A 14,484-nucleotide genomic window follows, 5' to 3' on the forward strand; every position below is an offset into this window, starting at 1 on the left:
GAAAAACCTCTCTCACACACACACACACACACACACACTCTCTTCAACTCTTTATCTTTCTCTCCTCCTCTTTCTTTCCTACACACACTATCGTAATCATGACAAATCTCAGGTAACATCTCTGTAACCCCCGGAGAAGATCAAGTGACCTATGAGTTGAACCTCCGGACAGGAAGCAGAAGTCCATCTGAGATGGACTCACAGCACTCTGAGCAGAGGAGACATAGATCCCACTCACCAACAACCAAGTCCACGCCTCCTCCTTCAGAGGCCCCTAGGGGCCCGTTGGGGGCCCTTGTCTGTGTGTGACTGTATATGAATGTGTGTGTGTGTGTGTGTACACTCACCATCCGCAGGGCTGAGACCACGGGCGGCTGAGATCACAGAGAGGGAGGGGCTGCTGTGCAGGGAGCGGATGTAGTCCATGTAAGGGTTGATGTAGGGGTGGGGCGGGTTGAAGGGGGACTCCGCCCCCATGGAAGGGTTCCGGTGTGGGGAGATTCGGATGAGGGAGATGTCGGAGAAGGCCGGACTACCAGCCAACCCAGGGGGCCTGCCGAGAGAGAGAGATAGGAAGAAAGAGGGAGAGAGAGAGACATAGACAGAGAGAAGGGGCGAGACAATGTGATTAGACAGATTAAAATTGATCCATTTAGATATCAGAAACTATTCTGTGGATATACTGTACATGATTGTATGTGTACTCCTGCTTGATCTGAGTCAAAAAGACTGAGTTCTAAGATAAATACAACCACCACCACTACCCATGATGCTTTGCCAGGGTAGCCGTGCTCAAGTGTTTACCGATATGCTTAACTGTGAGTGTACCCTTCTGAAGTACTGGTCAAGCACTACATGACAATAACCTCCTAAACCTGAACACTTTTACATGTCCTCATTTTTAACCACTCTCTGTATCTGGGCCAAAGAGAGAAGTGAGGAGAAAGTCTGAGATCAGCTCCTACCAAAATCACTTCCTTTATATAATTAAGAGTCTAAGACGGTTTGAGAACTTCATAATGATGGCTTCCAAGACAAAGGTCTTCCCTTGTGGATGAGCATAAATCCACATATCACGTTTGGAGGCTTGAAGATTGGAGGGAATTAGCCCCAGCGCTTCTCCAGGACTCCCTGATGGACTGGTCAGAACCGGTCTGGACTGGTCTGGACTGTGACTGAACGACCTCAGGAGAGAGGGAGGGACAGAGAGAGAGGGAGAGAGAGAGAGAGAGAGAGAGAGGGTGGGGGGGGGGGTGGAGAGTAAAGAGAGAGGGATGAAGAGGTAGGGTAAGAGGGAGAGCAAAGGGGTAATATGGAGATAAAGAGGGAGAGCGAGAGAGAGAAGGGGGGGGGGGGAAGAGAGGGCGAAAAACAAAGAGGGATAGGGAGAGAGGGAGAAAGAGAGTCCATGCCCAGAGTTTGTGAGGGGGTGACCTTGACCAAGGCCAGGGGACCGGAACAGTCCAATTACAACCTCCGCCCTGTCCCTGTGGTCACCCCCTCTACCCCCCTCTACCCCCCCCCCCCCCCTCCCCTCCCTCCACAGTCTTCCACTGCTCAGCCAGTAATGAAGGAACTCAAACCAGGGCCATAATGAGGCCTGAGGAGCGGCAACACACACACAAAGATCCAGCAACTCTTCATTTTCGATAACACTTCACGTAGCAACCCAAAAGACCTACGCGTTGGACTGTCCAACGCGTAGGTCTCTCTCTCTCTTTCTCTCTCTCTCTGGGAGCAGCCCTTTTCCTCTCAAGGGGAAAAAATTCCGGCATAGAAACAAATCAAAGGATTCCTGAGAGCAAGCATTGACAGTTTAGGATAAAACAAGTCTGGGAAAATAACAAAGGTTTATTTTTCCATACATTTTTCCGTTGGTAGGTGTAAGTTGAGTTTTAAGCCATGACTATACAGATGACCTCATGTTGCAGTAGCACTAGCTACACTGAGGTCATAGCGAGGACAGGAGAGACAGAGCCCTCATACGTCCCTCATACACCCTGACTGCACGTCTCCTCCACTCCTGCCAATACCAAGACCTAGCTTCCTTACAGTACCACTCCATGGGCACACTGTGTGAGTGTGTATGTGTGTGTTCTTGTGTGTGTGTTCTCGTGTGTGTGTGCGTGTGAAGTGCGGGCGTGCGTGGGACTGTATATGTTTGAATGCGTGTGTTTCTGTGTGAGAGCTCTGAGAGGGTAGAAGATAAGCAGGTAATATCAGTTTGCCCCACAGGCCCTCACGGCACGCCTCATTAAGACACCTCAGCAGAGCTGCAGGTGATGCTGCCTTTGATGCCCTGCCACAACGTTGATGTAACACACCCACACACAGATAAGGCAGGAGAGCAGGAGAGAGATAGAGACAGAGAGATTACAAGGAAGAAGAGGTAGACAGGATGGCTTGGCTGTTTCACTCGACCCTGCACGGCTCTAAAGTAACCCAACCAGGTGCCCGCTCCTGTCGTCGTGACGATGATGAACCTTGTCAGGGACTGGTTACTGGTCCATGCGTGCTGACCCTTGCTAAACAGCCCTGCCCCACCTCTCCTCCTTTGTCCCCCGGCCCCACCCCCTCCACTCCACTTCACACACACAAACAAACACACATCTGCCCTTCTCCTGACAATTACTGTAGTGCATAAGAACATTCCTGCAAAACTGTGTTGGGAGCCACAGAACTGAGCATGAAGGAGGGGGGAGGGGGCAAAGAATGAGCACTCATTCTCAAGCAAGAGAGCCAGTGAGAGAGATAGAGAGACAAGCAGAGAAAAAGAGAGGCAGTCAGAGAAAAAGAGAGAAATAGGCTCATGGGGGTGTGAAGTGCAGGGAGGTAAATGTTCAGGGTGAGGTTTCATGGCCATGGAGAGGTCAGGAGAGAGAGAGGAGGTTGGAAAATAAAGGGAGAAGTAGAGGGGGAGTGATTGCAATGAGAAAGAGGAGAGGGAAGGGGAAAGGAGGAGGGGGGGAAATGGGTGGAAAAGGAGAAGAGGAGGAGGAGGAGGAGGAGGAGGAGGAGGAGGAGGAGGAGGAGGAGGAGGAGGAGGAGGAGGAGGAGGAGGAGGAAGAGGGGAAAGTATCCAGGGGTTCATGGGCAGGTGTGAGGGAGGACAGGACAGAGATAGATGGTAGAGAGGAGTGAATAGCTGTAAGCGTGTGTGTGAGGGGAGGAGGGAGAGAGAGGGATGGAAGGAACGAAAGATTGAGAGGGAGAGAAGAAGAGGTATGAGAAGACAGAGAAAACAGAGAGACCAGGCCTTGGTGGATCAGTCTCTCTCTCCAGTGCCTTGATCATCTTAGCATCTGCCTTTATGCATTAATCACCATGATGGAGCAATGCCTGACAGGATTGAATCTGACAGAAGGTGTGCGTGTTTGTATGGTGTGTGTATGTGTGTGTGTATGTGTGTGTGCGTCTAATGCTTAGTGTGAGGTAGGATCTTAGTTACACCTGATTTAAGATTGACATCAAAGCTGCCCCCCAGAACACAGACTGCCCTGTCTTACTGAGGTCAGAGTACCCAGACACACCTCCCCTCCCCTCCCTCCCTCCCCTCTCCTCTCCTCTCCTCTCCTCTCCTCTCCTCTCCTCTCCTCTCCTCTCCTCTCCTCTCCTCTCCTCTCCTCTCCTCTCCTCCTGTCCCCTCCCCTCCCCTCTCCTCTCCTCTCCTCTCCTCTCCTCTCCTCCTGTCCCCTCCCCTCTCCTCTCCTCTCCTCTCCTCTCCTTCCCTCTCCTCTCTTTCCTCCTCCCCTCTCCCCCAATCCCCTCTCTCCTCTCCTCTCCTCTCCTCCCCTCTCCCCTCTCCCCTCTCCCCTCTCTCCTCTCCCCTCCCCTCCCCTCCCCTCCCCTCCGCTGTTCTGCTCTCCTCTCCTCACATATGGAAGACATTTCCTGTCATATGGTCATTCCTGTCATAAGTCCACCAGTCAGAGCTGTTTCAGAAACCGGTCAGTGAATCTCCCTCCTCCATTCAGCCACCAGAGGAGCTGTGAGTGTATGTCTTTGTGTGAGTGTGTGTGTTTGAGTGTGTGTGTGAGAGAGTGCTCTTGTGTGTGGAAAGAAGGAAGGTTGTCTCCTGTTCCCAGATCAGGTTTGGGGAAGGTGGAGGGTAGGGTTGAGGAGAGGAGAAGAGAAGAGAAGGGCGGGTCAGGGGGAGGGTGAGATGGGGGGCAGAGGGGACTCTGATCAGTGGGGTGTCAGGGCCTCTCCTGGCCAGGGCTGACAGCACAGCCTCCACTCTCACCACCCCCTCCCCAACCCCCCCCCCCCCCCCCCCCATCTGCTACCCAGCAGCAAAGAAGTGCAGGCTGCCACCACTCTGAAAGACTGAACCAGAGAGAGGAAGAGAGGGGAGGAAGAGAGGGGAGGAAGAGAGGGGAGGAAGAGAAGGGCTCCTGACAGCGGAAACATCGGCGCTTTAAAGCCTCCCCTCTTTCACTGAGATCAAAGGGTCCCAGCAACACAGCCCGCCGAGACAGAACAGGAGAGAGAGAGAAGCAAGGAGGGTACAAGAATGGAAGGAAGAGAGAGGGGGGAGAGCAAGAGGAAGAGACAGAGGGAGAGAGGAAGAGAGAGAAGGGGAGAGAGTGATAGGAAGAGAGGGAGAGAGAAAAAGAAAGAAAGAGAAGGAGAAAGAGAGAGAGAAGTGAGTGAGGGAGTGAGGTAAAGAGGGAGTCAGCGAGAGAGCATGTGTGCAAGTGCTTTTGCCAGCCGTAGAGTCTGTTTGTTTTGAATACACAAGGGAAGGAGAGAAAGTAAAAGAACTGGAGTGAAACAGGAATATATATGGAGTGCAGTATGTTGATATGTGTTTACTAGCCTTCAACTTTACGTTTAATCATCAGGAAACATTTTCTATATTTTTTTACATTTTAGTTGGCTTTGCAAGTATGAACTGAATAGCTTTTTCTATATTGGAGACGACTGCTACATAGCCAGTGTTTCAACTTTATTTATTTCATAGTAAAATTCAAATAAATCAACCGGGTATAGTAGTTAAAAGCAGGCAGGCAGAAAAACAAGTCAAGACAGACAAAAACAGGCTGCTAGTTAATAAGTCAGGCAGACAGATAGGCTGGGACAAACAGCCACTCAAATAAAACTTGGCATATTTGATAGTTTATAAGTCAAGTCACATGAAATCAGTGACTCACTACCTCAGTATAAATCAGTGACTCACTACTTCAGTATAAATCAGCGACTCACTACTTCAGTATAAATCAGCGACTCACTACCTCAGTATAAATGATGCGAGGCCCCAGCGTTGGGAGGGCAGGGTGCGACCCTTGACATCAAAGGGCAGGGAGGGATCAGGGGGCGGGAAGGGGAGGGGATGTTCCATTCATCGTCACGCCAACGAGGACTCCCTCTCTGTGGGATGCCTCTGGAGATCTGCCAACTCCTTCCATAGATCTGATCTCTCTCTCTTCTCTCCCTCGAACTACCTCTCTCTTTCTCTCTAGCTCATTCTGTCTCTCTCTCCCTCTGCCCCTGGCTCTCTTTCGGTGTCTCTATTTCTCTCACACCTCTCTCCCCAACTCTCTCTCTCTTTACCTCCCTCGTTCCCTCCCCTTCTCTATTCCTCAGATACCTGTATGCTCCAACACACATAGCTATGTACAACATGAACAAAGACAAGCAGAGACCCCCCCCCTTCACATCCATCCATATAGAGCTACCACGCTCAGCTGCACAGACACATATGTACACATCCCCACACATCCCCACTCGCTCACACACTCACACATACCTACATACATCCACACAGATTCTCACACACTGGTTGACACACACACACACACACATACATCAGGTTCACACGCTAGTGCTGGCTGAACAACCCTGCAGGCACGTACGCCTCCCTCTTCGCCACGCCTGTGAGAGCGTGTTTATCAACACGAGTCTCAGAGGGTGACATAACAGGCGGGCCAGGTGGGGAGACAGCCCACTGGAACCATAGAGACACACACTAAGCCCTCGCGCTGGCACAGTCAGGTCAGAGCCCGGGATGGGACTATCTGTACATGTCAAACAAGAACGACTGCCAAGTTCAACTGACACTGAACACACGTTCTCTCTCTCGGTTCTGGGTTTCAAAAGTGTTTCAGTCTTTTCCGAGTCACGAGCGAACGCAGAGCTGTGAGAATAGGAGTCACTTCTGAGGCTTCCGAAACGAGAGCGTTTACGTTCTGCCTTGCATCTCAACAGGCACTCTCACAGGAAAATCATTTCCTCACCGTAATTAAACGTACTACCAGCCATCAAGATAAGGACGTCTACCAAAACGAATCAACAAAGTGTATTGCCACCACAAAAAAAAAGAATCAAAACATGAAAGTGAAATTATACAAAATGAGTCGGCTTTTTTCCCTGTTATTTCAAGGGGGTTGGAAGTGAGGGAAAAACACGGTCGACCAAAGGAGTTTTTCCTCTTTTCCTGTCGCGGTCCTTTTTGTTCCCCTGTTGACTTCTTTGTCCATACTTTGTACTCGCACGCTGAACATGGTTAGAAATAACACAGAGCAATCCGCACTAACCATCCTCCTCCATCTCACTCTCTACAAAGTCACGGCTGATTGCTCATGTTCAAAGACGGAGGCAATAGTAAATACAGGTGGGGTTAACCTTGTTCTCAGCCAGAGTTTCAGCTCTTCTAGCGTGCCCTAGGCTATGGAGAGGAGAAGGAGGGAGGGGGGGGGGGTGAGAACAGAGAAGAGGAAGTGCATCTATCTTTCGTCTTCCTCTTCAGGAGCGTCTCAGTGGCCCAGGGTCTCTCACGGCAACAGAGCGCTGCACGCCTGCAGCAAAACAGCATCCTGTTCCACACCCCACTGCTCTCCAGCCCAACACGGCTCAAATCGAGTGCGTGTTTGTGCGTGTGCGGATGTGTTTGTGCTCAAATCAATTGTGTTGGCGTAAGTGTGCAACGTGTTTGTGTGAATATGAATGAGAATGGGCGTGTGTGCGCCTGTGTGTGTGTGTGTGTGTGTTTGTGTGTGTGCACGTGCACGCAGGTGTGACACTGCACAGTGCACAACAAGGAGTGACTGTGAGTGTGTCCTCCCAGGGAGAGAGGTGAGGAAGAGCATGCCCAACGGCTGTAAAAGGCCAGCCCCGTGTCCGTGGGCTGACCACAGGGTACACATCAATCTACCTCGAACCAGCAGGACTGACAGATGGGCAACCCGCATGGTCGCACCTGAGCATGCCCCAAAAACAACTCTCTCTCTCTTTCTCTCCCCTCTTCCTCTCTCTCCAGCCAGGAGCAGAGCCACACTTCTGGAACACACTAATCCTTCAGCATGAGGAGTGAGAGAGACAGAGGGAAGGAGGGAAGCAGTTAGGACGGAGAGAAAACACGAAGAGAGAAAGAGAAGTATCAGGTAAAAGGGAGGTGGGAGAGGAGAGGAGGAGAGGAGGGGGAGAGAAGGGGAAAGGAGGGGGAGGAGAGGGGGGGAGAGGAGGGGAAGAGGAGAGTAGGGGGAAGAGAGGAGGGGAAAGAGAGGGGGAGAGGGGGTGGAGAGGAGGGGGAGGAGGAGAGGGGGAGGAGGGAAGACTGAAGCGGGCTGGACAGTGGGGGAGTTAGCTGCTGGTCGGAGAGTGAACAGACACAGGCACAGCCTACTTTATTTCTACCCATTTCATCCATCTTGTTGGACTAATAAAATGTCAAATGGAGTTCCCAGATATTTAATCAGGAAGTGATGCCAAGTTCTGGGTCTGGCTGGGCTTTGAAGAGCCAGGACACACCACCAGCCTCTTACCACCACACGTGCATTAATGTCTGCACCTTCATTATAACACCTCAAATATAGAGCAGAAATGTAAATATGGATTTATCAATAACGTTGTTAAAATAATGTTGAATAGATTTAAATTGAGCTTCTTGTTTGTAAGACGGTTCTGAAAGACATGATTAACAGATTCCCTTGACCGCGGTGAACTGTTAAAATTGTTCTCGTACTTTTCTATGATATTGTAGTTTAAAGATCTAAACAAAAAGCTGCCTTGTGTGGGCGTCTGAAGTTTAACTCACCCCCAGCGAACTGCATCTGAACTCCACAATTTACAGGAGCTTTCATCTCTAATTTATTAAAAGAGCTCCACTTTCAACACACAAAGGCCTCGGTGCACACAAAGAAACACACACATACACACACACAAAAGCCTGCCGCATTCCTTCTAGCAGCGAGGACGGCCCGCCGCTGTGGGCATGACTGCGCATATTTGTGTGTCTCCTTCTGGCTGCTCGCAAACAGGACTTCACAGGCTGACCTCTCAGGGAGAGTGCTAAGCATCCTGGGATATGTAGACACATCTTAGGGGGGTATTTAGTGTTCCTTGGTCATTCGCTGGCAGTCGAGCTCCCAAACTAGCCTATTCAATAAAAACCTCACACTCAGACCTGATCAGATATTACAAGAAGGGGGGGGGGGGGGGGGGGCCCTTTGTGACAAGGTGCAGAGGTGAAGTGCGAGGAACAAAGAGAAAGGTCATGACCTCATTTCCTGTAATGTAAGAGATGTCACTGGCCGTCAGGAACCCTCACACCAGCCGGTTCACAAAACAGCAACATGTGGTTGTTTTAGACTATGTTATGCTCATGTTTCCCCCACATTTACACGAGGCTGTAGGAAGACCAGAGGGAGGGTGGGATGAAGGGAGAGAGGGAGCGGAGGAGAGCGGTTTTTCTGGAGGAAAGCGGGCAGGATTTATGGGCCTGTTCCCCTGGTGTTGTTACTGGTTGTAACTGGCCCCCAGAGGAGGATCTGAAGGCATGAAGCCTGGAGTCTTTACTCTCTCTCTGTTTCTCTCTCTATCTCTCTCTCCCCCTTTCACTCTTTATGTCTCTCTCTCCCCTCTCACTCTCTCTGTCTTTCTCTCCCCCTCTCTCTCTGTTTCCCTATCTCTTTTCCCTCTTTTCCCTTTTCTCTATCTCTTCCTTTTCTCTATCTCTTCCTTTCTTTTTCTATTCTCTCTATATCGTTTTCTTTCTCTTTCCCTGTTTCACCTCTATCTAGCTCTGCACCTCTCTACACAGGCAAATAAATCCAAATACTGAGAAGAAGACTTCATGAAATGGAATAACATTGAGTAAAGAAAAACTATTTATTATACCAAGGCCAACAACACAGCTCTGTTTTACACTGTGGGATTAGTAGATGAGGCTAGCCTTCTAATCACATCCTGGATTGTCCCGGCCCTGGCTAATCCGTGCTGCCAGCATTTAACAGCTCCTAACGAGGATGGGGTTGGGCTTCACACAACCAATTAACATCTGAGCCAATGAACTACACAGCCAATAAACAACACGGTCAATTAACAACAGGAAGTGCCCTGAGATGTCACAGCAGGACCTGCCCCCATGGACGGTCACCCAGCAGAGCAAGAATAAGACACGTGGAATTCTGGGATATAACCTACATTTATGTCTTCTTAACCTATGTCATTATTATTGATCACAAAGATGCTTCGTTTCAAAACAGTATTTGATGAAAATGGCAATATCTTCGATTGTAATTCAAATGTAACTGAGTGAATGTTTGTTTTGATTTATATTGATTATATTATTTGTATTAGTTATACTATAAATGCAGTGAAAAGGGTTTGATACTTGTTACACATTTTCTTTTAATGTCCTATTATTACAGAAATCAAAAGATGATTACTCTACATTTCTAACATCATTTACAGATTATGTATCTAACACAACTGCTTAATTGCTTAGTGAACCGTGGGGAGTTTTAACTGTTTCTTACACACGCATATACACACACATGCGCATACACAAACATGAAAACACTCAACACACACACACAAACACACACAAAACACTCAACACACACAAACACACATTTGAAAACACTCAGCACACACACACAAACACACACAAAACACTCAACACACACACACACACACACATGTATGAAAACACTCAGCGCACACACACACACACACAGAGCACCTGTCTGTTATCTCCTCTTCTCAGACTGAGTTCTATTGTGCTCTGTGTGGATGAGCTACAAATTGAGATCTCACACACAAACGGGAAGGCCAATTGATTTATGTATAGAGAAGAAAATACACTGCTGTGTTACATGCAGAAATTCAAAAGGATAATATCAAAGATAAATATTTATTTTCCTTTTATCAAAATGTATTATAATTCTAAGGTATTATTCACTGGTTTTAAATGTCATGTAAAACATGCACTAAGTGCCTTATAATGTTTTATTTGAATTACATTAAAGGGAATTCCTTTTAAAATATATTTTAAAAATCCATTGTGTAAAAACGAATCCATTATAGACTATGGTAGATTTACCTCATAAAAATGGTTTATTCCAATGTGAAAAAAAAAGATTTCCTAAATATGAATGAACATTTCTAACCAGTAAAACATAAATATATCAATATCTATATATCTATATATCAGTGCCAATTCAATCATACACCTAAATTATATGCAATAATGTAAAAAACATCCTAGTATATTGCAGTGTTTGGTCAGACTGCAGGTCTTGTTCTAGAGTTTTGTCTTCTCTAAACCTGCTGCATTCATCATACTCAAAATGCACCTGTGTCTCCAGAAAAACCACGCTTCATTGCACTGCCTCAAAACACCAAAAAAGAGGACACCATCCATTTAGACTTTTGAAACTGGTGTATTACAAAAAAAAAAAAGATTTGACTTCAATCTGCCCACATTTCTACTTAGGCATTTATCTCTTTTCTCTCTAAATCCTGAAATTGCTTGAGAAAAAAAGAGAGGGAAACTTCCCTGCCCCCCTCGTCCGTTTTCACAGCGGAGCGCAACTTTCCTTTTTCCCGCTTTTTTTTCTCCAGTGAAAATTGAAGAGGCTTTATGTCAAATACGGCTAAAGCCAGCCTCTCGATATCAAACAACGCAGCCCGAAAATTACTGTGAAGATGATAAGACTGCCAGATAGGACGGGAGAGGAGAGCGAGAGAGAGCCAGAGAGAGAGAGAGCCAGAGAGAGAGCCAGAGAGAGCCAGAGAGAGAGTCAGAGAGAGAGCCAGAGAACGAGAGGGGAATGGAGGGGGGGGGGGGAGGAGATGAAGGGGGGTTGGGGGATGAATAGAAGTGACTCTACTCAATTATACTGCAAAATTGGTATGACTGAATATTTTTCATTCAGGTGACTGATAGTATCGGTGAAACTGCAATGCAGATAAATAAAGGAGGCTTCTGTCAAGAATAAACACCATTAATCACAGAGCCAGCTACCGCCTGACCGCCTGTCTACTGCCTGCCGCCGAAAAGAAAGTATTAAAAAGAGAGGGAGGGAGGGAGGGAGGGAGGGAGGGAGGGAGGGAGGGAGGGAGGGAGGGAGGGAGGGAGGGAGGGAGGGAGGGAGGGAGGGAGGGAGGGAGGGAGGGAGGGAGGGAGGGAGGGAGGGAGGGAGGGAGGGGAGTCTGGTGACTCTGCTAAAGGAGGGTGACCTGTAAGCAGAAGAGGAAGTGGGTTTAGAGGAGAAAGAGGAGAAAGAAAGCAGACAAACAGAAAATACATTTCTCCCTCTCCTTCCTCTTCTGTTTTTTAGTGACCGGAAACAAATATAGATCACTTGGTCTCTAAAGTCTACAACATATTCAAATGCTCTAGGACGATTTGTGTAGAATTTAGAGAGGGAATTTATGAAACGTGGTCCTACTCTTTCATGCTGAGGTAGTTAAATACTGCAGGTAAAGCGATGGAACATAAAGGCTGAACATAATCACACAGAGAAGAAAGGAAAACCCACAGGAAAAGGCCTGACTTGTACCTATGTATACATATTTACAGTTCATCTCTTCCGCTGGGTGCTCTAAAAATCCGTTCCACTACGCCTTTTGTCTTGCTTGTGCGGTGGAGTGTGTGTGTTGCGATGCCCGGCCTCTCCCCATCTGTGGAGGAGCAATCTGGAGGGGAGGTGTTAAGATAAGACTGTGGTCTTTATGCTAAGCAGTGTGCCGCTCCTAACAGTACAGATTGGGCTCCCTGACAACAGTTTATGTAAATAACTCAACAACATGGCATACACCTAAAAAACACTCTCTCAGCCAACTGGAGGGAAAAGCTAAAGACGGGGGGGAACGAGCAAAAAAAAAAAAGAAGAAAAAAAAAAAAAAGAAAAAAAAAGAAGAGAAACTAGGAAGGAGAGAGGGAGGAGGGAGGAAGGGAGGCATACAGTAGGGGGCGAAATTATAGCTGAGAGCTGGGAAATTCTTATGCAGAGTTTCTATGATTCACATGAGCAGAAACATCATGGTCTGCTCTGATTTTGGATAGATGTGAAGTGCCTTCACACACTAAGATCTCATTTCACTTTATTGTTTTATGAAATCTCTGAATGTTGTTGTGCATTTCCAAGTGATCTTTTCTCAGAATGGCATGAACATCAATGACAAACTCCTAACTACCATTTCATGGTAGCCTCCAGAGTTCTGAGAGAACTTAAGTACGCTGGCCTCCCCTATGCCTACACACACACTACCTTCCAGCCGGTTAGGGCCACTGCAACAGCTGTAATAACACACTTCTGAATGCAATAACCACACAGACAGGAAACATGCCCTCACGAAACCTAGCCCCCCCACCCCATAAGTCCACATACAATCCCCACATCTATATTCATGACTGATCCACACAGAAATGCTAATATGTCTATTTCCTCAACCGTTATTATAAAAAAAAGAGACTTCCTGTTCTAGCAAAACAGAATACACAAATGAAAAAAAGTCTCCTGCGTTGAATGAACGGGTTACATTTTCTAAACTGTGCTACATATTGGTTGAATTCCAATGAAACATTCCCCAGTTCAAACAAATCAGTATTAACTACTAATGTTTTACAGACACAGTCGATGACAGCTGGTGTTTATAAGGCGTGTTGATGTAGTGGAACTCTGATATAGACCTGTCATAGAGACCTGCCCACGGATCTGGGAAACCTGCAGAGATGATCCCAACACCCTCCATTGTTTACCCAACAGATCCGACTTAACTAAATCCACATTGCGTCCACCAGCTCTGAGCAAACAGTGCTGAGTCAATTACTTATCCCCTCAGAGTGTTTTTGTGTTAGCGAGTGCACTCAAGCACCAGATCCCCTAACTCCTGGGTAAACTCCCCTGCTGGTAATTGACTCGTGAGGAATAGCTGTGTTTGTCTCAGACGGTCGCCGGGAGACCCCGCGTCGGCGCTGAGCCACATGAGAGAGGCTCTTTGTTGTGGCGTGGGCCGCGGCGGGACGGAACGCACCCATGAAAAGAGCCGCCTCTTCTGCGGGCCCCAGCCTTGTCCTCGCCGCCCTCCACCCCCACCCCCAGTCTCATCTGAGCCTTCCCTCAGCCTCGTCCCAGCCTTCCTGACTGTTGACCTGGCCAGACACACTGACAGTGGGTTGAGGAGTCGGCCTGAGTGTCCTGCTTACTGGTCAGTGTGCCGTTTCAGCTGGAAGTATATCACTGACACAGGAAGCACACTCTCTACCTTTATGATACTGGGACCTCCAGAGGAGGTTCTATTTCATTTTGTTTGATCCTTTCTCCATTTTAAAGAGGTTATCCTATGTTAAACCTGATAACGAAGAGGTCTGTTGGGTTCTGTTGAGGTTCTGCTGGTGTCCACTGACCAGGGGGGAGTTGCTGATACTGGAAACTTTATAATTTCTATATCCTGTTTCACAGATCAGTGACTTCCTTCAAGGGCTTGTCAGAAACCATAGCAACTACAACAGGCACCCCCCGACCCTCTCTTTAATATTGCATGGCACCTCAGTGCCCTCCCCACAAGATGCCATAAACGAAACGATTAGCCTCACCCTCACCTAATAAGAGCAGGGTGTGCTGGGAACCAAAAAAACAAAGGACAGTTAATTTGTGATTTCCTTTGCTCATTTGAAGGCAAATTAAGTGTCAAACAGCTAATACGGAGCATATTTCATTTTATGAGCTTTTAATTTAATTCCGTGCGCCTCATATAGAAGGACCCCGTTAGCGAAGGCGCAAGGCCGCTTTTCTCATCTGCAGAACGGGACCATAAATAAACATGTTTCAATTAGACCCGTCGTAGTAATAGGATACAACTGCTCATTGGCAGGCTATGGACGACAGAAGTTTCACTATAGGGAAGGGGGATGAGGGGAGGGAGGGAGGGAGAGGGAGAGGGAGAGGGAGAGGGAGAGGGAGAGGGAGAGGGAGAGGGAGAGGGAGAGGGAGAGGGAGAGGGAGAGGGAGAGGGAGAGGGAGAGGGAGAGGGAGAGGGAGAGGGAGAGGGAGAGGGAGAGGGAGAAGGAGAGAGAGAGAGAGACAGAGAGAGAGAGAGAGAGAGAGACAGACAGACAGACAGACAGACAGACAGAGAGAGAGAGAGAGAGAGAGAGAGAGAGAGAGAGAGAGAGAGAGAGAGAGTGAGAGAGAGAGGGGGGGGCAAGAAGGAAGGAAAGAACGAGGTGTGCAGTTCTGTTTCACCGGACACACA

General features: G+C 48.0%; 1 protein-coding gene across 1 annotated transcript in view; it reads right to left on the minus strand.

Moving 5' to 3' along the window:
• The window catches only part of gli3 (GLI family zinc finger 3), an 88,806-nt gene that overhangs the window by 22,776 nt on the left and 51,546 nt on the right, over positions 1–14,484 (minus strand). The window contains exon 5 of the mRNA XM_084703589.1: positions 348–553. Coding sequence (XP_084559715.1) covers positions 348–553 — 206 coding nt within the window. The remainder of the gene's footprint in view (positions 1–347; positions 554–14,484) is intronic.

This window comes from Hypomesus nipponensis, chromosome 8, assembly GCF_054491055.1.
Source record: "Hypomesus nipponensis isolate SF chromosome 8, ASM5449105v1, whole genome shotgun sequence".
NCBI lineage: Eukaryota > Metazoa > Chordata > Actinopteri > Osmeriformes > Osmeridae > Hypomesus > Hypomesus nipponensis.